Source organism: Salvelinus namaycush, unplaced genomic scaffold, assembly GCF_016432855.1.
Source record: "Salvelinus namaycush isolate Seneca unplaced genomic scaffold, SaNama_1.0 Scaffold99, whole genome shotgun sequence".
NCBI classification, from domain to species: Eukaryota; Metazoa; Chordata; class Actinopteri; order Salmoniformes; family Salmonidae; genus Salvelinus; species Salvelinus namaycush.
Window position 1 is genome coordinate 45001 of NW_024061741.1, and position 27500 is coordinate 72500.

Here is a 27500-nt window from a genome sequence, read left to right on the forward strand (position 1 = left end):
ATAGACGCGTGTCTGAAACATAGACGCGTGTCTGTCTGAAACATAGACGCGTGTCTGTCTGAAACATAGACGCGTGTCTGAAACATAGACGCGTGTCTGAAACATAGACGCGTCTGTCTGAAACATAGACGCGTGTGTCTGAAACATAGACGCGTGTCTGAAACATAGACGCGTGTCTGAAACATAGACGCGTGTCTGAAACATAGACGCGTGTGTCTGAAACATAGACGCGTGTGTCTGAAACATAGACGCGTGTGTCTGAAACATAGACGCGTGTCTGTCTGAAACTGAAACATAGACGCGTGTCTGAAACATAGACGCGTGTCTGAAACATAGACGCGTGTCTGAAACATAGACGCGTGTGTCTGAAACATAGACGCGTGTGTCTGAAACATAGACGCGTGTGTCTGAAACATAGACGCGTGTCTGTCTGAAACTGAAACATAGACGCGTGTCTGAAACATAGACGCGTGTGTCTGAAACATAGACGCGTGTGTCTGAAACATAGACGCGTGTGTCTGAAACATAGACGCGTGTCTGAAACATAGACGCGTGTCTGAAACATAGACGCGTGTCTGAAACATAGACGCGCGTGTCTGAAACATAGACGCGTGTGTCTGAAACATAGACGCGTGTGTCTGAAACATAGACGCGTGTGTCTGAAACATAGACGCGTGTCTGTCTGAAACTGAAACATAGACGCGTGTCTGAAACATAGACGCGTGTGTCTGAAACATAGACGCGTGTGTCTGAAACATAGACGCGTGTGTCTGAAACATAGACGCGTGTCTGTCTGAAACATAGACGTGTGTGTGGTGGGCAGTCTGGGAGGCTGGACCATAATCCATACTAATTAAGGATTAATTAAAACTAATGGGACCTGGTTCCCCATCCTCTCTTTCTGTCCCTCTCTCTGTTTCTCTTTCATCCTTCTCTCTCTCTCTCTCCTCTCTCTCTTTCTCTCTCTCTGTCTCTCTGTCTCTCTGTCTCTCTCTCCTCTCTCTCTCTCTCTCTCTGTTTCCGTTTTCTCCCTTCTGTCTCTCCTTTTTCCTTCTTTCTTTTTGTGCTGCGTGTAGAGTACTCACTGGGCTGGGTGTAGACTACTCACTGGGCTGGGTGTAGAGTACTCACTGGGCTGGGTGTAGACTACTCACTGGGCTGGGTGTAGACTACACACTGGGCTGGGTGTAGACTACACACTGGGCTGGGTGTAGACTACTCACTGGGCTGGGTGTAGACTACTCACTGGGCTGGGTGTAGACTACACACTGGGCTGGGTGTAGACTACACACTGGGCTGGGTGTAGACTACACACTGGGCTGGGTGTAGACTACTCACTGGGCTGGGTGTAGACTACTCACTGGGCTGGGTGTAGACTACACACTGGGCTGGGTGTAGACTACACACTGGGCTGGGTGTAGAGTACTCACTGGGCTGGGTGTAGACTACTCACTGGGCTGGGTGTAGACTACACACTGGGCTGGGTGTAGAGTACTCACTGGGCTGGGTGTAGACTACAGGTTGATCTCTCTTCCTCTCCCCACCTCGCTCCCTCTATCTCTCTTCTCACCTATCTCTCCATCCCTCTGTCTCAGCAACACGTCTGTTAGTGTCTATCCTCCCTCTGTCTCTGTCTCAGCAACACGTCTGTTAGTGTCTATCCTCCCTCTCTCTCTGTCTCAGCAACACGTCTGTTAGTGTCTATCCTCCCTCTCTCTCTGTCTCAGCAACACGTCTGTTAGTGTCTATCCTCCCTTTCTGTCTCAGAAACACGTCTGTTAGTGTCTATCCTCCCTTTCTGTTTCAGCAACACGTCTGTTAGTGTCTATCCTCCCTTTCTGTCTCAGCAACACGTCTGTTAGTGTCTATCCTCCCTCTCTCTGTCTCAGCAACACGTCTGTTAGTGTCTATCCTCCCTTTCTGTCTCAGCAACACGTCTGTTAGTGTCTATCCTCCCTCTCTCTCTGACCTTTCCTCTCGTCTATTTCTTTCTCTACCTGAGTTATTAGCGGAGTGGGATTATGATCAACTGAATGATGGAATGATCCGAGTGACAGGGCGTAAGAGAGGAGATGGAAAGAATGGAGGGATGGAAGGAGGGGATTTCTGTGTAAGCTCTAATCTCAGTTAATACTTCCGCTCTCCCAAGAAACGGGGGGAATCCTCCTGTCTGTTAAGTTGAGCCATGTGACACACACACACACACGCTGATAAACCATATCACACCCTCACCGCCATTTCATATCATTGTAAACACACATCCACACACTAACATCAAATCAGTGCAGACGTTATTGTACTGATATTACTTTGATGTATTAAAAAAAAATGGTGGTATCAAATTGGTAGTTACAGTCTTTTCTCATCGCTGCAACTCCAGTACGGACTCGGGAGAGGCGAGGGTCGACCCAGCCAATGCCCACTTAACCCGGAAGCCAGCCACACCAATGTGTCGGAAGTAAACACCGTACACCTGGCGACCGTGTCTGCGTGCACTGCGCCCGGCCCGCCACAGGAACATCCCTGCCGGCCAAACCCTCCCCTAACCCGGATGACGCTGGGCGCTGCCCCATGGGTCTTTCGGTCGCGACCGGCTGCGACAGAGCCTGGACTCGAACCAGGATCTCTAGTGGCACAGCTAGCAACTGCGATGCAGTGCCTTAGACCACTGCGCCACTCGGGAGGCCCCGTACTTGCTATTACACACTACCAACGTGTGTGTGCGTGCGTGCGTGCGTGCGTGCGTGCGTACATGTATGTGTGTGAGGTAATGTTCAGGTGTTTCTTTGGATTGAGTTATAGTAATCTAGTTAATCTGTTAGGTGTGTGGGGTAGGGCTGTGACCGTTGACATTTCTGAGTAACGTTTAATTGTCATGCAGATGGCCACGGTTATTGTCATAATGGTTAATACATGTTTAGATGTTGTAATGCATCATAGTGCAGCATTAATAATGAGTCACAACATGTATAATACATACAACACAGCTTTGGTGTCTCCTACTAATGGGTTTGACTGCCCTGTCGTGTGTGTGGTGCGTGGTTGTCTGGGGTTGTCATTTGCCCTTAACATCACACATTTGTTGATGTTACTTGTGTGCGAAAGAGAAGTGTGAGAATTGTTTGGGATGTTGGGGAAAGGATGGATGGGCGTTTGACATTTTGTACCTAATTAGATATAAAGATACTACAGTTTCGGATCCAGTTGAATTTCCTGGGTGTTCCCAGTTTCAGCAGAGTTTCAGTTCCTGATCCAGTTGAATTTCCTGGGTGTTCCCAGTTTCAGCAGAGTTTCAGTTCCTGATCCAGTTGAATTTCCTGGGTGTTCCCAGTTACAGCAGAGTTTCAGTTCCTGATCCAGTTGAATGTCCTGGGTGTTCCCAGTTTCAGCAGAGTTTCAGTTCCTGATCCAGTTGAATTTCCTGGGTGTTCCCAGTTACAGCACAGTTTCAGTTCCTGATCCAGTTGAATTTCCTGGGTGTTCCCAGTTACAGCAGAGTTTCAGTTCCTGATCCAGTTGAATTTCCTGGGTGTTCCCAGTTACAGCAGAGTTTCAGTTCCTGATCCAGTTGAATTTCCTGGGTGTTCCCAGTTTCAGCAGAGTTTCAGTTCCTGATCCAGTTGAATTTCCTGGGTGTTCCCAGTTTCAGCAGAGTTTCAGTTGGGGAAAGATGTAGTAGTAACTGTGTTTGGTTGCCAGTGGAAGATATAGGCCTACTTGTGCTGAGCGATTAGAGCTTTTTGAAGTGTTTTTTTGTTTTGATAATTATTTTATACATTGAATGCTGTAACACAGAATTAAACCATTAATAAAAGTCCCATGATGGCAGTGACTGCCCATTACGGCTTATCACTTATTAACCCTCATTTATTCACATTACTTTAATACAATATTGAAATTGTTGTGTATATTTTATTTATTTAATGACTTTATTTTATTCCAAGTCATCATCTCATCTCTATAGAGCTGCTGCCTGAGTTGTCTGACAAAATCACTATTTTAGTAGTTCTTCAAAGTAAATAAGGTTATACTTTTTGTGACTGCTGAATACCAACTATCAATCACTTAGATCAGGTAGAGATACTTCGTGAAGAAACTGCTCTCTATCCCTGTGGATGGCCCATCTCTTCTCTATCTCGGTGTCTGCCCCACACTAACCTGACGTAGCAGGCGTACAACAAACACGGACCGGACAAGTAGATGCGCAATGGATTATGGTCATTGTAGTTAATTACCATGTTTTATGCACTAAACCATGTAGAATATTGGCCTGTTCGTAAACTACAACTCCCTACTACATCGCACAGTTTGGGCTTCATCTTATTCTTTCTCTAGAGAAACTGCTCATTGAGTTTACATTTAAAAAAAACAGACTGTAATTCAAATAATTGAACTGACATCAGTCAATTAGTTCTTTAAAAAACGAAAAATAACAAATGTTGGTTAATTGCTCAGCATTAAGACCTATAAAATTACAGTAACTAACTCCGCACTAAGGCCTATACAATTACAGTAACTAACTCCGCACTAAGGCCTATACAATTACAGTAACTGTAACTCAGCACCAAGACCTATACAATTACAGTAACTAACTCCGCACTAAGGCCTATACAATTACAGTAACTAACTCCGCACTAAGGCCTATACAATTGCAGTAACTGTAACTCTGCACCAAGACCTATACAATTACAGTAACTAACTCCGCACTAAGGCCTATACAATTACAGTAACTGTAACTCAGCACCAAGACCTATACAATTACAGTAACTAACTCCGCACTAAGGCCTATACAATTACAGTAACTGTAACTCAGCACCAAGGCCTATACAATTACAGTAACTGTAACTCAGCACCAAGGCCTATACAATTACAGTAACTAACTCAGCACCAAGGCCTATACAATTACAGTAACTGTAACTCCGCACTAAGGCCTATACAATTACAGTAACTGTAACTCAGCACTAAGACCTATACAATTACAGTAACTATAACTCAGCACCAAGGCCTATACAATTACAGTAACTAACTCAGCACCAAAAACCTATACAATTACAGTAACTGTAACTCAACACTAAGGCCTATACAATTACAGTAAATGTAACTCAGCACTAAGACCTATACAATTACAGTAACTATAACTCAGCACTAAGGCCTATACAATTACAGTAACTGTATTGTCATTTATCATATTGGGCTGTTTGCTGTTAATTGCCAGGTTGGGTTTGCAACCAGCAAAGGTTAGCTCTTGTACTGACTCCTGTCTCTGTCTGTCTATCTGCGTGTGTGTATATTGTAGACTGTGTGTGTCTCTGTGTGTATATTGTAGACTGTGTGTGTCTCTGTGTGTGTCTCTGTGTGTGTATTGTAGACTGTGTGTGTCTCTGTGTGTATATTGTAGACTGTGTGTGTCTGTGTGTATATTGTAGACTGTGTGTGTGTCTGTGTGTGTATTGTAGACTGTGTGTGTCTCTGTGTGTATATTGTAGACTGGCCGGTTGCCAGATGTGGATGCTGTCATATCCCTCATTGTGTGATTATAAATGTGAGCTGATCCAGGGAACTACGCTGTAATTGCCACCTAATTTGCATAACTGTGCAAATTAATGACCTCTCAAATGAGCGTTCATTTTTCACAGGGTCTTTAGTGGCTCCTTAAGAGACGCCCTAATTAACGCCTCTGTGTGTGTGTGAGAGAGTGTGTGTGTGTGTCTTATCTGTTGTTTTGGCAGTAAGGGGATGCCAGGGAAAGCTGGCAACGCTACCATAGCAACAGCCACACAAACCACTGCTACTCTCTCTGTCTCTCTCTCTGTCTCTCTCTCTGTCTCGCTCTCGCTCGCTCTGTCTCGCTCTCTCTGTCTCGCTCTCTCTGTCTCGCTCTCTCTGTCTCGCTCTCTCTTTCTCGCACTCTCTTTCTCGCACTCTCTGTCTCGCTCGCTCTGTCTCGCTCGCTCTGTCTCGCTCGCTCTGTCTCTCGCTCGCTCTGTCTCTCGCTCGCTCTGTCTCTCGCTTTGTCTCTCGTTCTGTCTCTCGCTCTGTCTCTCGCTCTGTCTCTCGCTTTGTCTCTCGCTTTGTCTCTCGCTTTGTCTCTCGCTCTGTCTCTCGCTCTGTCTCTCGCTCTGTCTCTCGCTCTGTCTCTCGCTCTGTCTCTCGCTTTGTCTCTCGCTCTCTCTCGCTTTGTCTCTCGCTCTCTCTCGCTCTGTCTCTCGCTCTGTCTCTCGCTTTGTCTCTCGCTCCGTCTCTCGCTTTGTCTCTCGCTCTGTCTCTCGCTCTGTCTCTCACTCTGTCTCTCGCTCTGTCTCTCGCTCTGTCTCTCGCTCTGTCTCTCGCTCTGTCTCTCGCTCTGTCGCTCGCTCTGTCTCTCGCTCGCTCTGTCTCTCGCTCGCTTTGTCTCTCGCTCTGTCTCTCGCTCTGTCTCTCGCTCTGTCTCTCGCTCTGTCTCTCGCTTTGTCTCTCGCTTTGTCTCTCGCTTTGTCTCTCGCTCTGTCTCTCGCTCTGTCTCTCGCTCTGTCTCTCGCTCTGTCTCTCGCTCTGTCTCTCGCTTTGTCTCTCGCTCTGTCTCTCGCTCTGTCTCTGTCTCTTTGTCTCTCGCTCTGTCTCGCTCTGTCTCTCGCTTTGTCTCTCGCTTTGTCTCTCGCTCTGTCTCTCGCTCTGTCTCTCGCTCTGTCTCTCGCTCTGTCTCTCGCTTTGTCTCTCGCTCTGTCTCTCGCTTTGTCTCTCGCTTTGTCTCTCGCTCTATCTCTGTCTCATCTCCATCTCTCAGAATGTGTGCGTGTCAATCTTCAGTAAATACTAACAGACGCTACTTAAACCTGATCTTCTTACAACCAGAGGCTTACACACACACACACACACACACACACACACACACACACACACACACACACACACACACACACACACACACACACACACACACACACACACACACACACACACACACACACACACACACACACACACACACTAAAGAAGGATATGGTTAAGTTTCTTATGTCGTCCTTCGTTGGGTGAATTCTCTGTGAACCAGTACCCTGTAAGACTGAATCTCAGAACCGCTTCTGTCAGTCTGGACCCTAACCAGTACCCTGTAAGACTGATTCTCAGAACTGCTTCTGTCAGTCTGGACCCTAACCAGTACCCTGTAAGACTGATTCTCAGAACTGCTTCTGTCAGTCTGGACCCTAACCATTACCCTGTAAGACTGATTCTCAGAACCCCTTCTGTCAGTCTGGACCCTAACCAGTACCCTGTAAGACTGATTCTCAGAACTGCTTCTGTCAGTCTGGACCCTAACCAGTACCCTGTAAGACTGATTCTCAGAACCCCTTCTGTCAGTCTGGACCCTAACCAGTACCCTGTAAGATTGATTCTCAGAACCGCTTCTGTCAGTCTGGACCCTAACCAGTACCCTGTAAGACTGATTCTCAGAACCGCTTCTGTCAGTCTGGACCCTAACCAGTACCCTGTAAGACTGATTCTCAGAACCCCTTCTGTCAGTCTGGACCCTAACCAGTACCCTGTAAGACTGATTCTCAGAACTGCTTCTGTCAGTCTGGACCCTAACCAGTACCCTGTCAGACTGATTCTCAGAACCGCTTCTGTCAGTCTGGACCCTAACCAGTACCCTGTCAGACTGATTCTCAGAACCCCTTCTGTCAGTCTGGACCCTAACCAGCACCCTGTCAGACTGATTCTCAGAACCGCTTCTGTCAGTCTGGAACCTAACCCGTACCCTGTCAGACTGATTCTCAGAACCGCTTCTGTCAGTCTGGACCCTAACCAGTACCCTGTCAGACTGATTCTCAGAACCCCTTCTGTCAATCTGGACCCTAACCAGCACCCTGTAAGACTGATTCTCAGAACCGCTTCTGTCAGTCTGGACCCTAACCAGTACCCTGTAAGACTGATTCTCAGAACCGCTTCTGTCAGTCTGGACCCTAACCAGTACCCTGTAAGACTGATTCTCAGAACCGCTTCTGTCAGTCTGGACCCTAACCAGTACCCTGTCAGACTGATTCTCAGAACCGCTTCTGTCAGTCTGGACCCTAACCAGTACCCTGTCAGACTGATTCTCAGAACCCCTTCGGTCAGTCTGGACCCTAACCAGTACCCTGTAAGACTGATTCTCAGAACCGCTTCTGTCAGTCTGGACCCTAACCAGTACCCTGTAAGACTGATTCTCAGAACCCCTTCGGTCAGTCTGGACCCTAACCAGTACCCTGTAAGACTGATTCTCAGAACCGCTTCTGTCAGTCTGGACCCTAACCAGCACCCTGTAAGACTGGTGTATTACTGGTTAGTTGTCTAAATATGTCTGACGGGTCCAGACTGACAGAAGCCTTTCTGAGAACCAATCAGTAAGACACATTTAACCTACCAGACAGACATATATATTCACCAGTCAGTCAGACACATTTAATCTACCAGACAGATATATATTTAGACAACAAACCAGTCATTCACCAGTCAGTCAGACACATTTAATCTACCTAGGAGGACCAGAACCCTATGGGTCTAGAGGGAATAGAGTACCATTCAGACCAGAACCCTACGGGCCTAGTGGAATAGAGTACCATTCAGACCAGAACCCTACGGGCCTAGTGGAATAAAGTACCATTCTGACCAGAACCCTATGGGTCTAGGGGGAATAGAGTACCATTCAGACCAGAACCCTATGGGTCTAGAGGGAATAGAGTACCATTCAGACCAGAACCCTATGGGTCTAGGGGGAATAGAGTACCATTCAGACCAGAACCCTATGGGTCTAGGGGGAATAGAGTACCATTCAGACCAGAACCCTATGGGTCTAGGGGGAATAGAGTACCATTCAGACCAGAACCCTATGGGTCTAGGGGGAATAGAGTACCATTCAGACCAGAACCCTATGGGTCTAGGGGGAATAGAGTACCATTCAGACCAGAACCCTATGGGTCTAGGGGAATAGAGTACCATTCAGACCAGAACCCTATGGGTCTAGGGGGAATAGAGTACCATTCAGACCAGAACCCTATGGGTCTAGGGGGAATAGAGTACCATTCAGACCAGAACCCTATGGGTCTAGGGGAATAGAGTACCATTCAGACCAGAACCCTATGGGTCTAGGGGGAATAGAGTACCATTCAGACCAGAACTCTATGGGTCTAGGGGAATAGAGTACCATTCAGACCAGAACTTTATGGGTCTAGGGGGAATAGAGAACCATTCAGACCAGAACCCTATGGGTCTAGGGGGAATAGAGTACCATTCAGACCAGAACCCTATGGGTCTAGAGGGAATAGAGTACCATTCAGACCAGAACCCTATGGGTCTAGGGGGAATAGAGTACCATTCAGACCAGAACTTTATGGGTCTAGGGGGAATAGAGTACCATTCAGACCAGAACCCTATGGGTCTAGGGGGAGTAGAGTACCATTCAGACCAGAACTCTATGGGTCTAGGGGGAATAGAGTACCATTAAGACCAGAACCCTATGGGTCTAGGGGGAATAGGGTACCATTCAGACCAGAACCCTATGGGTCTAGGGGGAATAGAGTACCATTCAGACCAGAACCCTATGGGTCTAGGGGAATAGAGTACCATTCAGACCAGAACCCTATGGGTCTAGGGGGAATGGAGTACCATTCAGACCAGAACCCTGTGGGTCTAGGGGAATAGAGTACCATTCAGACCAGAACCCTATGGGTCTAGGGGGAATAGAGTACCATTCAGACCAGAACCCTATGGGTCTAGGGGGAATAGAGTACCATTCAGACCAGAACTCTATGGGTCTAGAGGGAATAGAGTACCATTCAGACCAGAACCCTATGGGTCTAGGGGAATAGAGTACCATTCAGACCAGAACCCTATGGGTCTAGGGGAATAGAGTACCATTCAGACCAGAACCCTATGGGTCTAGGGGGAATAGAGTACCATTCAGACCAGAACCCTATGGGTCTAGGGGAATAGAGTACCATTCAGACCAGAACCCTATGGGTCTAGGGGGAATAGAGTACCATTCAGACCAGAACCCTATGGGTCTAGGGGAATAGAGTACCATTCAGACCAGAACCCTATGGGTCTAGGGGAATAGAGTACCATTCAGACCAGAACCCTATGGGTCTAGGGGGAATAGAGTACCATTTGGGACGCACAAAGAGACCACTAACTCCTACAGCATTACTACACCTATCAGACGAGTGGTTCTCAAACCTCTCCTCTGGGACCTCCAGTCATTCCATGTATTGTAGCTATTTCAGAGCAAACACATCTGATTCAAATTGTTAACTACTGATCAAGCCCTTGACTAGGTGAACCAGGTGAGCTAGTTAAAGCCCTTGACTAGGTGAACCAGGTGAGCTAGTTAAAGCCCTTGACTAGGTGAACCAGGTGAGCTAGTTAAAGCCCTTGACTAGGTGAACCAGGTGAGCTAGTTAAAGCCCTTGACTAGGTGAACCAGGTGAGCTAGTTAAAGCCCTTGACTAGGTGAACCAGGTGAGCTAGTTAAAGCCCTTGACTAGGTGAACCAGGTGAGCTAGTAAAAGCCCTTGACTAGGTGAACCAGGTGAGCTAGTTAAAGCCATTGACCAGGTGAACCAGGTGATATAGTTAAATCCATTGACCAGGTGAACCAGGTGAGATAGTTCAGGGCTCAAACAAAGTTGTGACATGTCTGGGGGTGTCCAAGGAGAGGTTTGGGAACCACTGCATTAGACTGCTAACCTAAAGAAAATGTCCTGGAATAAGCTGAAGAAAATGTTTATTTATTTTGTAATACAGGCTACTGTACTTTGCAGCAGGTAGACTAGTGGTTAAGAGCATTATTGGGCCAGTAACCGAAAGGTTGCTGGTTCGAATCCTCGAGCCGACTCTGTGAAAACCTGTCGACGTGCCCTTGAGCAAGGCGTCTGCCAAATAACTGAAATGTAAAAATGATTTTAGTTTCTCCTCTGTCACCTCGTGTCTGGACCTGCCACTGTTGTATTTCCCAAATGTTTTGTTGTAGACACACACAAGCACACCTGAATCTGGTAACAACTATTCATCAAGCCCTTGACTAGTTGAATGAGGTGTGTTTGTCCGGTGCGACAACAAAAGGACGGGAGTTGAGAAACACTTACTGCCCAACTCTACTGACGTTACTGTCTGTATTGGGAAGACCTGGTTTGGTATAACACTCATTAGACATGATCTGGTTAAGTCTCTGAATTAGTTGAAACCATTTTGAACTGACAACCCACAAGCAGTTGTCTTAAATAGAATCCAGCCTGGTAACTGGTTCTGAGGCCTTAATTAGTATCCAGCCTGGTAACTGGTTCTGAGGCCTTAATTAGTATCCAGCCTGGTAACTGGTTCTGAGGTCTTAATTAGAATCCAGCCTGGTAACTGGTTCTGAGGTCTTAATTAGAATCCAGCCTGGTAACTGGTTCTGAGGTCTTAATTAGAATCCAGCCTGGTAACTGGTTCTGAGGTCTTAATTAGAATCCAGCCTGGTAACTGGTTCTGAGGTCTTAATTAGAATCCAGCCTGGTAACTGGTTCTGAGGCCTTAATTAGTATCCAGCCTGGTAACTGGTTCTGAGGTCTTAATTAGTATCCAGCCTGGTAACTGGTTCTGAGGCCTTAATTAGAATCCAGCCTGGTAACTGGTTCTGAGGTCTTAATTAGAATCCAGCCTGGTAACTGGTTCTGAGGCCTTAATTAGTATCCAGCCTGGTAACTGGTTCTGAGGCCTTAATTAGTATCCAGCCTGGTAACTGGTTCTGAGGCCTTAATTAGAATCCAGCCTGGTAACTGGTTCTGAGGCCTTAATTAGAATCCAGCCTGGTAACTGGTTCTGAGGCCTTAATTAGAATCCAGCCTGGTAAATTGTTCTGAGGCCTTAATTAGAATCCAGCCTGGTAACTGGTTCTGAGGCCTTAATTAGAATCCAGCCTGGTAACTGGTTCTGAGGCCTTAATTAGAATCCAGCCTGGTAACTGGTTCTGAGGCCTTAATTAGAATCCAGCCTGGTAACTGGTTCTGAGGTCTTAATTAGAATCCAGCCTGGTAACTGGTTCTGAGGCCTTAATTAGAATCCAGCCTGGTAACTGGTTCTGAGGCCTTAATTAGAATCCAGCCTGGTAACTGGTTCTGAGGCCTTAATTAGAATCCAGCCTGGTAACTGGTTCTGGGGCCTTAATTAGAATCCAGCCTGGTAACTGGTTCTGAGGCCTTAATTAGAATCCAGCCTGGTAACTGGTTCTGAGGCCTTAATTAGAATCCAGCCTGGTAACTGGTTCTGAGGTCTGAATTAGTATCCAGCCTGGTAACTGGTTCTGAGGCCTTAATTAGTATCCAGCCTGGTAACTGGTTCTGAGGCCTTAATTAGTATCCAGCCTGGTAACTGGTTCTGAGGCCTTAATTTCTTGCCACTATAGGGGGTGCTGTTTCGCATTAGCATAATTTGCTCTACAGATTAAACTGCCTAGTACTCAATTCTTGCTCGTACAATATGCATATTATTGTTATTATTGGATAGAAAACACTCTCTAGTTTCTATAGCCGTTTGAATTATGTCTCTGAGTGGAACAGAACTCATTCTACAGCACTTTTCCTGACAGGGAGTGAGATTTCAGAAATCTTGGCCTCTGGTCCCAGGTCAGTTTTAAAGTCCCTGTGAATCCTATGAGGATACAAACACTGCCCACGCCTTCCTCTAGATGTCAGTAAGAGGTGACAATTTGAATGGAGTCGATTGCGCAATCAGGGCCTGTATAAAAGGCCAAAGACCGGATGTACCGTTCTTTTGCTCCCTGCGCCTGACGCACGATGGACGTCGGACCTGCTCTCTTTCCAAGCTGTTGTTTAGCCAGTAATATATCGCCGGTCATGTTTTTACTCGTTATAGGTGTTAAAAACATCATAAGGTAGTTAATTTAAACCGTTTTATAGCAATTTATATCCGTTTAGTGCGATTTTGAGGCATTGCTTTGTGATGCACTTTGAAGCGCCGGGCACGTTTCGGGGTCCCGGTCGAACGTTAGTGGGCATTTCGACGGACAAGAGGACATCTTTCGACCAAAAGAAGATTAGACCCAAGAAAGGATACATTGCCCAAGATTCTGATGGAAGATCACCTCATAGTAAGAAATATTTAAGATGATAAATCGTTGTTCTGTCGAAAAATGTTAAACGCATATTCCGCCATTTTCTTTGGTATAGCTTCGCTTGGCGAACCCTGTATTGCACAGTAAGGATAATTTTAGAAATGTAATTCAGCGATTGCATTAAGAACTAATTTGTCTTTCGATAGCTGTCCAACTTATATTTTTTTAGTCAAGTTTATGAATAGTTATTCATGAGACAAGATCACTGTCAAATATGGCGCCCGACATTTTCAGGCTAGTTTTGCTAGTATTGTCATTGTATAACCATGGTTTTTTGTGGCTAAATATGCACATTTTCGAACAAACTCTATATGTATGTTGTAATATGATGTTACAGGAGTGTCATCGGAAGAATTCTGAGAAGGTTAGTGAAAAAATTAATATATTTTGGCGATGATTACGTTATCGCTCTCTTTGGCTTGAATCAATGCTCGGGTAACGTTTGCACATGTGGTATGCTAATATAACGATTTATTGTGTTTTCGCTGTAAAACACTTAGAACATCTGAAATATTGTCTGAATTCACAAGATCTGTGTCTTTCCATTGCTGTGAGCTGTGTATTTTTAAGAAATGTTTTATGATTAGTAATTAGGTAATACACGTTGCTCTCTGTATTTATTCTAGTCGAGTTGTGATGGTGGGTGCAATTGTAAACTATGATTTATACCTGAAATATGCACATTTTTCTAACAAAACCTATCCTATACAATAAATATGTTATCAGACTGTCATCTGATGAGGTTTTTTCTTGGTTAGTGGCTATCAATATCTTTATTTGGCCGAATTGGTGATAGCACCTGATGGAGTAAGAAACTGATGGAGTTAGAAAAGTGGTGTCTTTTGCTAACGTGGTTAGCTAATAGATTTACATATTTTGTCTTCCCTGTAAAACATTTTAAAAATCTGAAATGGTGGCTTTATTCACAAGATCTGTATCTTTCATTTGGTGTCTTGGACTTGTGATTTAATGATATTTAGATGCTACTATTTAATTGTGACGCTATGCTAGCGATGCTAATCAGTGTGGGGGGGGGTGGGGGGTGATCCCAGATCCGGGGTTGAGAGGCGGTAAAAGTTAATTAGAATCCAGCCTGGTAACTGGTTCTGAGGCCTTAATTAGTATCCAGCCTGGTAACTGGTTCTGAGGCCTTCAATAGAATCCAGCCTGGTAACTGGTTCTGGGGCCTGAATGTAAGAGCATGGAGGAGGAAACAACACTGGCTTCTATTGTGACCCTTATGTCTGCTCACTAGTGGGCTAGAAACAGGGGAAGGCTGCACTCTGCTGGTCACTGCTGGGACTACAGCTGTATGTCTGTCTGTCTGCCTGCCTGCCTGCCTGCCTGCCTGCCTGCCTGCCTGTCTGTCTGTCTGTCTGTCTGCCTGCAGAGTATCAATTTTGTGAATTATTGGTTGGTGAATGGACCCCAGACCTCACAACCATGAAGGGCAATGGGTTCTATAACTGATTCAAGTTAAAAACAAAAAAAAGTAATGTTCCTTTTGATGGCGTAGGAGGCCCATCTTGCCTTGTCTCTCAGATCGTTCACAGCTTTGTGGAAGTTGCCTGTGGCGCTGATGTTTAGGCCAAGGTATGTATCGTTTTTTGTGTGCTCTAGGGCAACGGTGTCTAGATGGAATTTGTATTTGGGGTCCTGGCAACTGGACATTTTTTTGGAACACCATTATTTTAGTGTTACTAAAATTTACTGTCTGACAGAGTCAGTGCAGAATATCTAGGTGCTGTTGTAGGCCCTCCTTGTTTGGGGACAGAAGCACCAGATCACCAAACAGGAGACATGTTTGACTTCAGATTCCAAGTCCGGGTGCTGCAGACTGTTCTAGTGCCCTCGCCAATTCATTCATATATATATGTTGAAGAGGGTGGGGCTCAAGCTGCATCCTCAGGCTGCTCACTTGTTGTTGATGTACATTGATTTTATGTTGTATGTTTTTTCCCCAATACCACTTTCCATCAATTTGTATAGCAGACCCTCATGCCAAATTGAGTCAAAAGCTTTTTGGAAATCAACAAAGCATGAGAAGACTTTGCCTTTGTTTTGTTTGTCAATTAGGGTGTGCAGGGTGAATACGTGGTCTGTCGTACAGTAATTTGGTAAAAAGCCAATTCAACATTTGCTCAGTACATTGTTTTCACTGAGGAAATGTGCTCTCTCTCTCTCTTTGTCCATTTCTACTCTCTCCCTCCCTCACCTCTCTGTTCATCTCTCTAACCTCTCTCTCTCTCTCTCTCCATCTCTCTCCCCCACGTTCATCTCTCTAATCATCTTTTTCTCCCTCGCTCGCTCTCTATTAATCTTTCTAACCCTTGTGCTTCTCTCTCCATCTCTCTCCTCTCCAGTCCTCAGTATCCGTGGTATCCAGGATGAGGATCCACCAGATCCCCAGATCATGCGATTGGACAACATGTTGCTGGCAGAGGGCGTGTCCGGCCCGGAGAAAGGTGGGGCCTCGGCGGCGGCTGCGGCTGCAGCGGCGGCGGCTGCAGGCGGGTCTCCTAACGACGGCAGTATAGAACACTCAGACTACAGGGCCAAGCTGACTCAGATCAGAGGGATATTCCACTCTGAACTGGAGAAATATGAACAGGTAGGAGGGAACACACACTATCCAGAAACAGCTGAGAGAAGGGGGGGTGGAGGGGGCGTGTCTGAAATCTGTCTTGCCTACTACTTACTGAAACTACATACTGTGTATTAGTAGTACTACATACCATTTAGAACGTACTGTTTAGTAACAACGGATGCAGGAAGCAGGAAATATCAACATACTGCTCCATACTGAGAATGCATCATCCAATCACGCTGGTTCCTCGCCGTTCGTTGCTCCTCCCCTAATCTGATAATCAGCTGTTGTCAAACAGATGAAAAGATGATTCTCTTCCTGAGTAGTGTGCAGTGAATTCCACGAGATGAAAAGATGATTGTCTTCCTGAGTAGTGTGCAGTGAATTCCACTAGATGAAAAGATGATTCTCTTCCTGAGTAGTGTGCAGTGAATTCCACTAGATGAAAAGATGATTGTCTTCCTGAGTAGTGTGCAGTGAATTCCACCAGATGAAAAGATGATTGTCTTCCTGAGTAGTGTGCAGTGAATTCCACCAGATGAAAAGATGATTCTCTTCCTGAGTAGTGTGCAGTGAATTCCACCAGATGAAAAGATGATTGTCTTCCTGAGTAGTGTGCAGTGAATTCCACTAGATGAAAAGATGATTGTCTTCCTGAGTAGTGTGCAGTGAATTCCACTAGATAAAAAGATGATTCTCTTCCTGAGTAGTGTGCAGTGAATTCCACCAGATGAAAAGATGATTGTCTTCCTGAGTAGTGTGCAGTGAATTCCACTAGATGAAAAGATGATTCTCTTCCTGAGTAGTGTGCAGTGAATTCCACCAGATGAAAAGATGATTGTCTTCCTGAGTAGTGTGCAGTGAATTCCACTAGATGAAAAAATGATTGTCTTCCTGAGTAGTGTGCAGTGAATTCCACCAGATGAAAAGATGATTCTCTTCCTGAGTAGTGTGCAGTGAATTCCACCAGATGAAAAGATGATTCTCTTCCTGAGTTGTGTGCAGTGAATTCCACCAGATGAAAAGATGATTGTCTTCCTGAGTAGTGTGCAGTGAATTCCACTAGATGAAAAAATGATTGTCTTCCTGAGTAGTGTGCAGTGAATTCCACTAGATGAAAAGATGATTCTCTTCCTGAGTAGTGTGCAGTGAATTCCACCAGATGAAAAGATGATTCTCTTCCTGAGTTGTGTGCAGTGAATTCCACCAGATGAAAAGATGATTCTCTTCCTGAGTAGTGTGCAGTGAATTCCACTAGATGAAAAGATGATTCTCTTCCTGAGTAGTGTGCAGTGAATTCCACCAGATGAAAAGATGATTGTCTTCCTGAGTAGTGTGCAGTGAATTCCACGAGATGAAAAGATGATTGTCTTCCTGAGTAGTGTGCAGTGAATTCCACCAGATGAAAAGATGATTGTCTTCCTGAGTAGTGTGCAGTGAATTCCACTAGATGAAAAGATGATTGTCTTCCTGAGTAGTGTGCAGTGAATTCCACGAGATGAAAAGATGATTCTCTTCCTGAGTAGTGTGCAGTGAATTCCACCAGATGAAAAGATGATTGTCTTCCTGAGTAGTGTGCAGTGAATTCCATCAAATGAAAAGATGATTCTCTTCCTGAGTAGTGTGCAGTGAATTCCACCAGATGAAAAGATGATTGTCTTCCTGAGTAGTGTGCATTGAATTCCACCAGATGAAAAGATGATTCTCTTCCTGAGTAGTGTGCATTGAATTCCACTAGATGAAAAGATGATTCTCTTCCTGAGTTGTGTGCAGTGAATTCCACCAGATGAAAAGATGATTCTCTTCCTGAGTAGTGTGCAGTGAATTCCACTAGATGAAAAGATGATTGTCTTCCTGAGTAGTGTGCAGTGAATTCCACTAGATGAAAAGATGATTGTCTTCCTGAGTAGTGTGCAGTGAATTCCACTAGATGAAAAGATGATTGTCTTCCTGAGTAGTGTGCAGTGAATTCCACTAGATGAAAAGATGATTGTCTTCCTGAGTAGTGTGCAGTGAATTCCACCAGATGAAAAGATGATTGTCTTCCTGAGTAGTGTGCAGTGAATTCCACGAGATGAAAAGACGATTGTCTTCCTGAGTAGTGTGCAGTAAATTCCACCAGATGAAAAGATGATTCTCTTCCTGAGTAGTGTGCAGTGAATTCCACCAGATGAAAAGATGATTGTCTTCCTGAGTAGTGTGCAGTGAATTCCACCAGATGAAAAGATGATTCTCTTCCTGAGTAGTGTGCAGTGAATTGCACCAGATGAAAAGATGATTCTCTTCCTGAGTAGTGTGCAGTGAATTCCACTAGATGAAAAGATGATTCTCTTCCTGAGTAGTGTGCAGTGAATTCCACGAGATGAAAAGATGATTGTCTTCCTGAGTAGTGTGCAGTGAATTCCACTAGATGAAAAGATGATTGTCTTCCTGAGTAGTGTGCAGTGAATTCCACTAGATGAAAAGATGATTCTCTTCCTGAGTAGTGTGCAGTGAATTCCACTAGATGAAAAGATGATTGTCTTCCTGAGTAGTGTGCAGTGAATTCCACGAGATGAAAAGATGATTGTCTTCCTGAGTAGTGTGCAGTGAATTCCACTAGATGAAAAGATGATTGTCTTCCTGAGTAGTGTGCAGTGAATTCCACTAGATGAAAAGATGATTGTCTTCCTGTGTAGTGTGCAGTGAATTCCACCAGATGAAAAGATGATTGTCTTCCTGAGTAGTGTGCAGTGAATTCCACCAGATGAAAAGATGATTCTCTTCCTGAGTAGTGTGCAGTGAATTCCACTAGATGAAAAGATGATTCTCTTCCTGAGTAGTGTGCAGTGAATTCCACCAGATGAAAAGATGATTATCTTCCTGAGTAGTGTGCAGTGAATTCCACCAGATGAAAAGCCTGATGACATCCTGGCATTTAAAGCGTACTACATTTTAGAGATTTCACAGACTACTATTTAGACCTCAGTATGGGTATTCAGACACGACCAGTACCTCCCCTTCAGGAAATAAATGACATCTCCCTCCCCTCCTCTCCTTCCTCCCTCCTCTCCTTCCTTCCTCCTCTCCACCTTCCTTCATCCCCTCCTCCTCCTCTCCTCCTCCTCTCCTTCCGTCCTCCTCTCCTTCTTCCTTCATCCCCTCCTCTCTTCATCCCCTCCTCTCCTTCGTCCTTCCTTCATCCCCTCCTCTCCTCCCTCCTCACCTTCCTCCCTCCTCTCCTCCTTCCTTCATCCCCTCCTCCTCTCCTCCCTCCTCTCCTTCCTTCCTCCTCTCCTCCTTCCTTCATCCCCTCTCCTCCTTCCTCCCTCCTCTCCTCCTTCCTTCATCCCCTCCCCTCCTCTCCTTCCTCCTCTCCTCTCCTCCTCCTCCTCCTCTCCTCTCCTCCCCAGGCGTGCAGTGAGTTCACCAACCATGTGATGAACCTGCTGAGGGAGCAGAGTCGTACGCGGCCCATCTCTCCCAAGGAGATCGAGCGCATGGTGGGGATCATCCACCGCAAGTTCAGCTCCATCCAGATGCAGCTCAAACAGAGCACCTGTGAAGCCGTCATGATCCTACGCTCCAGATTCCTCGACGCCAGGTGAGAGAGAAGGAGAGAGACAGTGTGGATGTGTGCTTGTGTGTTTCTCTCTCTCTCTCTCTCTCTCTCTCTCTCTCTCTCTCTCTCTCTCTCTCTCTCTCTCTCTCTCTCTCTCTCTCTCTCTCTCTCTCTCTCTCTGTGTCTCTCCCTCTCTGTCTCGCTCACCTCCCACTCTGTCTCTCTCTCACCTCCCTCCCTCTCTTTCTGTGGCTCTCACCTTTCTCTGTGTCTCTCTCACCTCCCCTCTCAATTCAATTCAAGGGGCTTTATTGGCATGGGAAACGTGTTAACATTGCCAAAGCAAGTGTGTCTCTGTGTCTCTCTCACCTCCCCTCTCTCTCTGTGTCTCTTTCACCTCCCCTTTCTCTCTGTGTCTCTTTCACCTCCCCTCTCTCTCGCTCTCTCTGACCTCCCTCTCTCTCTGGTCAGACGGAAGAGACGTAACTTCAACAAGCAGGCTACTGAGGTGCTGAATGAGTACTTCTACTCCCACCTGTCTAACCCCTACCCCAGTGAGGAGGCCAAGGAGGAACTGGCCAAGAAGTGTGCCATCACCGTCTCTCAGGTCAGAGGTCAAATAGGGGTCAAACTAGGGTCACAGAAGTATCACGGAACCCTGGTCTCCCATGGGAGAAACCAACGTCTTGACTGTTGGTTATAGGAGGTATTAATACTACTGTTAATATTATGGTAGAGGGTTATAGGAAGTAGGATCTGAACCCTGGTCTCCCATGGGAGAAACCAACGTCTTCACTGTTGGTTATAGGAGGTATTAATACTACTGTTAATATTATGGTAGAGGGTTATAGGAAGTAGGATCTGAACCCTGGTCTCCCATGGGAGAAACCAACGTCTTGACCGTTGGTTATAGGAGGTATTAATACTACTGTTAATATTATGGTAGATGGTTATAGGAGGTAGGATCTGAACCCTGGTCTCCCATGGGAGAAACCAACGTCTTCACTGTTAGCCCAAGAGGAAATTCCCCCTTGGTGACAATGATTTTGAAGTCGCAGGCATTGCTTACCTCATCACGAGAATGTGAGCCCGGCTCATGTCCGCTACATAAGGGTCAAACTGGGGTCACACAGGGGTGACAGGGGTCACTGTCTGAGGTCAGGGTAGGGGGTTATAGGAGGTATTAATACTGCTGTTCATATTGTCACTACTGTTGCTATTATTGCTCATGTTTACTTTGACAATATAAATGGCTAATTTTCCATGTCAACTAAGTCAATTCAATTACAGGGTAGATGTGAGACCACCAAAGTGCACTACTTTTGACCATAGCCACGTTATGTGTACTGTATCAGGAATAGGTTGTTATCTGAACGTTTCCCAATGAGGTGAGAAGAATAGAATGTGATTAATGTCTTAAAGTTCCCAGAAACACGCTCTAGCACCTGCATGCACTTGATTCAGACTTGACTAGGTATTAGTTATCACTTGATTCAGACTTGACTAGGTATTAGTTATCACTTGATTCAGACTTGACTAGGTCTTAGTTATCACTTGATTCAGACTTGACTAGGTCTTAGTTATCACTTTATTCAGACTTGACTAGGTCTTAGTTATCACTTTATTCAGACTTGACTGGGACTTAGTTATCACTTAATTCAGACTTGACTAGGTCTTAGTTATCACTTGATTCAGACTTGACTAGGTGTTAGTTATCACTTAATTCAGACTTGACTATGTATTAGTTATCACTTGATTCAGATTAGTAGATCATTTTCATTTTTCCTCATACTGAGTTCTCTCTCCCCCTCCTGTCCCTCCTCCCTCCCTGTCCCTCCTTCTCCTTCACCCCCCTCCCTCTCTCTCCCTGCCCCCTACTTCCTTCTCTCTCTCTCTCCCTCCCCTGCCCCCCCTACTTCCCTCTCTCCCTGCCCCCCCCTACTTCTTTCTCAGGTGTCTAACTGGTTTGGTAACAAGAGGATCAGGTACAAGAAGAACATAGGGAAGTTCCAGGAGGAAGCTAACCTGTATGCTGTGAAAACAGCTGTAGATGCAGCCAGCGTCTCCTCACAGGCCAGCCAGGCCAACTCCCCCGCCACGCCTAACTCAGGTACACACACTCAGACATCACACACACACACGCGCGCGTACGCGCCAGTATCACTCACGCTTGGACATCACACACATTTGGACATCAAACACACTCAGGCACTCACACATCACACACACACAGTCGTAGACCACGTGGGGGTGCATTTCACGCGCTCGCTCGCATACAAACACACAGCAGCACCACCAAGACCAGCCACACCTTTTTCACACAATTACTTCTCCCATAGTCTCCCTTCTAACAAAGTTTAAACCCGCCTCTTATTACCCGCCCCACCAATTACCCGCTCCCTGCCACAAAAGCCTCTCTCCTGATTGGCGGGTTATGACATTCCGCAGGCTCGCCAGGGTCGTACAGTCGGCCAAACACAGGCCACGCCCACCCCGGTTTACACCCAACCAATGGGGAGGGGTTATTTCTCAGCCCTCCTCTGCAGCCTCAGGTAGGCCTGCAGTAAGACCCCCTCATCCCCCTCCCCCAAATAGTTCCCCAGGTTATAGCTGCTTGTTCCTCTCTCCTCCCCCCCCCCCCCCCAATCCCCCCCAAACTGCCACCCGTGTTCCCGGTGGTATCATTGATACCCCTTAGTATCAGCTACCAGCCACTACAGAGCCCCTCTTACCCCTGTTCAGTTGTACCTTTTAGCCCCCTGTTGGAACTTTGTGTTCCTCCCTCTGTCTGTCTGTCTGTCTGTCTGTCTGTCTGTCTGTCTGTCTGTCTGTCTGTCTGTCTGTCTGTCTGTCTGTCTGTCTGTCTGTCTGTCTCTGTCTGTCTGTCTGTCTGCCTGTCTGTATTAGTGTTTGAGTATGCAGTGTTAATGTGCTTGTAACAGTGTGCAACAGTCTGTTTACCAGTTTGTGTATAAATATAGCATTAGTGTGTGTACCAGTGTGTGTATAAATGTAGTATTAGTGTGTATAAATATAGCATTAGTGTGTGTACCAGTGTGTGTATAAATGTAGTATTAGTGTGTTTAAATGTAGTATTAGTGTGTGTATAAATGTAGTATTAGTGTGTACCAGTGTGTGTATAAATGTAGTATTAGTCTACATGTAGTATTAGTGTGTAAAGCGCCCCCTGCTGGCCTGTAGTCTACATGTAGTATTAGTGTGTAAAGCGCCCCCTGCTGGCCTGTTCCTCCAGGTGGATACCCAGCACCGTGCTACACTCCTGACGGGATGTTATGAGGAGCTGCCTGGAGGAACTCTGTTTCCTCCCCACTGTCTCCATGTGAGTATCTATGGTAACACTCTGTTTATCACCACTGTCTCCATGTGAGTATCTATGGTAACACTCTGTTTATCACCACTGTCTCCATGTGAGTATCTATGGTAACACTCTGTTTACCACCACGGTCTCCATGTGAGTATCTATGGTAACACTCTGTTTACCACCACGGTCTCCATGTGAGTATCTATGGTAACACTCTGTTTACCACCACTGTCTTCATGTGAGTATCTATGGTAACACTCTGTTTACCACCACTATCTTCATGTCAGTATCTATGGTAACACTCTGTTTACCACCACTGTCTTCATGTCAGTATCTATGGTAACACTCTATTTACCACCACTGTCTCCATGTCAGTATCTATGGTAACACTCTGTTTACCACCACTGTCTTCATGTGAGTATCTATGGTAACACTCTGTTTACCACCACTGTCTTCATGTCAGTATCTATGGTAACACTCTGTTTACCACCACTGTCTTCATGTCAGTATCTATGGTAACACTCTATTTACCACCACTGTCTCCATGTCAGTATCTATGGTAACACTCTGTTTACCACCACTGTCTTCATGTGAGTATCTATGGTAACACTCTGTTTCCCACCACTGTCTGCCAGTTTTTTAAACTGAGATCTTGTAGGTGGGAGACCAACTCATGTGAACACCTTCAATTGATGTCTTTTATCAAATCTTTTTCCCTCCCTCTTTTCATCTCCCTCTCTCCTTCTCTTTCTCTCTCCCTCCTCGCTTCCCTTTCTCTCTCTCTCCAGGTTGATAGTGGATGGCAGGACAGCACCGATCCCCCCTCCCTCACCCCCCCTCACGGGGCACCGGGCAGCGTGCACTCGGACACCTCAAACTGAGACACACACTCACCCCAAACGCCCCCCACCCCTCTACCCTTCAAATTCCACTTCCTCCACCCTCACACAGCCACGCCTCTACCCACCCAATCACTCACCTGTATCTCAAACTAACCCAAGTCCCAATCCCTCTCCTGTATCTCAAACTAACCCATTTCCCAAATATGCCCCCCCACATATCAGTCGTACCTCAAACTGAGACAACTTCCCCCTGCTTTACCTGTACCTGAGCATCACTCTCCCCCTCCACTCCCGATGCACCATAACCCCTAGCTCTTCCCTCCTCTCTCCCGATGCACCATAACCCCCTAGCTCTTCCCTCCTCTCCCCCCCTCCCCCATCCCTCTCTATCCCTCCTCTCCCTCCCTCCTCTATCCCTCCTCCCCCCTCCTCCCCCTCCATCCCCCCATCCCTCTCTCTCCCTCCTCTCCCTCCCTCCATTGTCTGACATCAGTCTTTTTCTTTATTTTTATAACCACTTATTTTTCTCTCGTTTAAAAAAAGAAGATAATTTAGTCACATGTAGTTTTTTTTTTCTAATACTGTTTCACAAAGACGCACCAGCCGCGTGTGTTGGAGCCTAACGTGGACGCATCATGTTACTCAAAAAGAAGAAGAAGAATAATAATTAAAAAATGAATAACAAGAAAAATAAAGAAAAAAAATCTACTGTTTCTCGTCTTCCATGCATGTAGTCCCTTTTAGGTGTTTAGCAACGATTGTACTTTTACTTTTACTTTTTAGACTTTTTAAAAAACAAACAGTTGCTACAGAGACAAAATGTACACAACAGAAAGTTCTAAATGGCAGAAAATAACCAAAAATGAATAAATACATTGTATGTCAATTATTAAGCTCTGTCTGCTGTCTCATTTTATTATGGAGAGTTGGATGATCAATATACATTACATACACTATATATACAAAAGTATGTGGACAACCCTTAAAATGAGTGGATTCGGCTATTTCAACCACACCCGTAGCTGACAGGTGTATAAAATCGAGCAGACAGCCATGCAATCTTTATAGACAAACATTGGCAGTAGAATGGCCTTACTGAAGAGCTCAGTGACTTTCAACGTGGCACCGTCATAGGATGCTACCTTTCCAACAAATCAGTTCATCAAATTTCTTCCCTGCTAGAGCTGCCCTGGTCAACTGTAAGTGCTGTTATTGTGAAGTGGAAACGTCTCGGAGCAACAACGGCTCAGCTGTGAAGTGGTAGGCCACACAAGCTCACAGAACGGGACCACCGAGTGCTGAAGTGCGTAGCGCGTATAAATCGTTTGTCATCTCGGTTGTAACACTCTACCGAGTTCCAAACTGCCTCTGGAAGCAACGTTGGCATAAGAACTGTGTGATGACTCACGCTTCCCCATCTGGCAGTCCGACGGACAAATCTGGGTTTGGAGAACGCTACCTGCCACAATGCATAGCGCCAACTGTAAAGTTTGGTGGAGGAGGAAAAATGGTCTGAGGATGTTTTTCATGGTTCGGTGCTAGGTCCCTTAGTTCCAGTGAAGGGAATTTTTAATGCTAAAATCACGTTCTAGACGATTCTGTGCTTCCAGCTTTGTGGCAACAGTTCGAGGAAAGCTCTTTCCTGTTTCAGCATAACAATGCCCCCGTGCACAAAGCGAGGCCCATGCAGAAATGGTTTGTTGAGATCGGTGTGGAAGAACATGATTGGCCTGCACAGAGCCCTGACCTCAACCCCATCAAACACCTTTGGGATGAATTGGAACGCCGACTGCGAGCCAGGCCTAATCGCACAACATCAGTACCCGACCTCACTAATGCTCTTGTGGCTGAATGTAAGTAAGTCCCCGCAGCAATGTTCCAACATCTAGTGGACAGCCTTCCCAGAAGAGCGGAGGCTGTTATAGCAGCGAAGGGGGACCAACTCATTATTAATGCCCATGATTTTGTGACGAGATGTTGGACGAGCAGGTGTCCACATACCTTTGGTCATCTAGTGTACATAATAAGAAAATGTAGATTCATTAATTAATAACTACTAATGTATTAACAATACAAACGCTAGCCTATGCTGTATGTCACAGTAGAAGTATCATGTCACAGTAGAAGTATCATGTCACAGTAGAAGTATCATGTCACAGTAGAAGATCATTCAAATATCAGTCGTTGATCTTGTAACCTGCAAACATAAATTCATTGGTATCATCGACCATCCATCAACAGTTTTTATGTAAAAAAAAATATGACATTTACATTTTTAAACAGCGTAGAAATAACATTATATAAGCTTCTGCACTATATACAGATATAAAAATGTTTGGGTCACAACATTAAAACAGTCCCTGATCTTGTAGTCAGCTGCCAGTGTACCAGAGTAGCACAGTCACGTTGTTTGATAAGACGATATTTTCACGGTGATGTCACCTTTTATGTTGATGTTTGTAAACAACAAGTTCCCTGTTGTGTGTGATGAGTCTACATTAAATACTTGTAATTGAAGATATTCAAAATGTTTATGGTTTTGTATATTGTGCCAATACACTGACTTCCTGTTAGCAGTGCCATGGCTATGTCGAGGTGTATGGGTGTCTCTGTAGTGGGAGACTGCACCTTATTGAAGTGAATATATCTACATTAATGTATTTCTATTGCTATATAAGAGCACGTGGTTATGTACACTATATCTAGTAACTAATGTTTTATTTCTCGTGTTTAGGATTCAAAAAATAAAATACACGATTGTTTTCGCTGCAATAATCAGACATTAAATTAAGGAACTCTTAACTAAATCTCCCGGTGAAGACAGGAAATTATATTTACCCACTGTAGCGCCATCTTGTGGTGTAACTGTGGATAAAAAATATAACTTGTTTACACTTGTTAAAGGTCCCGAAAAGTCATTCTGAGTCTGTAAAATAGCATTTTGAGTAACCAGGTGTCCATCCAACCATTTCATGCGGATGAATTACCTGATGCGTGAAAGAAAGTCACGACCGGGCAAATTGAAACAGGTTATGCTCGTACACTTTTATAAATGCCGACAGACAATAAATTCATTTGACATGGCGGGCTCTTTTTGTGTCGGTAAAATTAATTATGTGAGAATTCGCGGTGGAAAACGCTGTATGCGCAAATATTGATATAGTAACCATTTTATCAAGGCAAACTTGTAGTCACGCGATATTGTGTGGTCCTTCCATGATGATTCGGGAAAGCATGCAGTTTATTAGGCTTCAGATTAAATAAATTATGATAAACTTCACAGGGTGGTGAATGTGCATGGTGATGAGCTTTATGCTAATTTCCAATAAATATCGAGGGTCTTATTCTGGGGACATGTTGATCTATGATTGGCTGCCGTTTGACTAATACAAATGATCTCATAATGTAGGTAGCCTACCCCACTTTATCTGTGAGCTGTTGACGAGAGCGCACTTGCCAAGACCAGAGTGGGCACGTTTGCTATTTAACGCAACAGTTGTTGTTAAATAATCTTCAGTAGAGCTGAAAATGCTATGGAAACCCATTTAATTAACTTAGATTTTTCATTCAGTACATTGGAATTTATTTGTATGTGCACTACGCCAAGTTATATATATGTGCACTACGTCACCAGGCACAGCATTTTATCCACAATAGAGGTCGCCAGCTTGTAGGCCAAAACCCCGGAAATGAGTTACCTCTAGTTCTTTCAGCCATCCCTACGGGGAAAGAATAGGGTTTTGATATAAATGTCCAAAATAAGTCCGAGGTTAACACAGGCTTAGGAGATCTTATACGTTTTGTTTTATGAGATAATATCAGTCAGTCAACATGAACTTTATGAAGCCTTTATGCTTTATGTGTTTTTTATTATTACATAAATGTCAACAAATTTACAAAAAGTGACATTAGCTGATAAAGATTATCTCAGAACAAAATGTATAAACTCTCCTAAGCCTGTGTTTACCGCAGACCTTATTTTCTGCAATGATTAAAAAACCTTACAAAAACACCATTCATTTTTCCATGGGCTTTGACCAACGAACCATGGTGGAGTTAATGCCTACAAAAAGACGGGATTA

The 27500-nt window shown here is 45.1% G+C and overlaps 1 protein-coding gene across 1 annotated transcript in view; it reads left to right on the plus strand.

Moving 5' to 3' along the window:
- The window catches only part of LOC120043662 (pre-B-cell leukemia transcription factor 1-like), a 34379-nt gene extending 10575 nt beyond the window's left edge, over positions 1-23804 (plus strand). The window contains exons 3-8 of the mRNA XM_038988211.1: positions 15490-15737; positions 19106-19296; positions 19726-19861; positions 21208-21364; positions 22508-22594; positions 23365-23804. Coding sequence (XP_038844139.1) covers positions 15490-15737; positions 19106-19296; positions 19726-19861; positions 21208-21364; positions 22508-22551 — 776 coding nt within the window. The 3' untranslated portion in view covers positions 22552-22594; positions 23365-23804. The remainder of the gene's footprint in view (positions 1-15489; positions 15738-19105; positions 19297-19725; positions 19862-21207; positions 21365-22507; positions 22595-23364) is intronic.
- The last annotated feature ends 3696 nt before the right edge of the window (positions 23805-27500 follow it).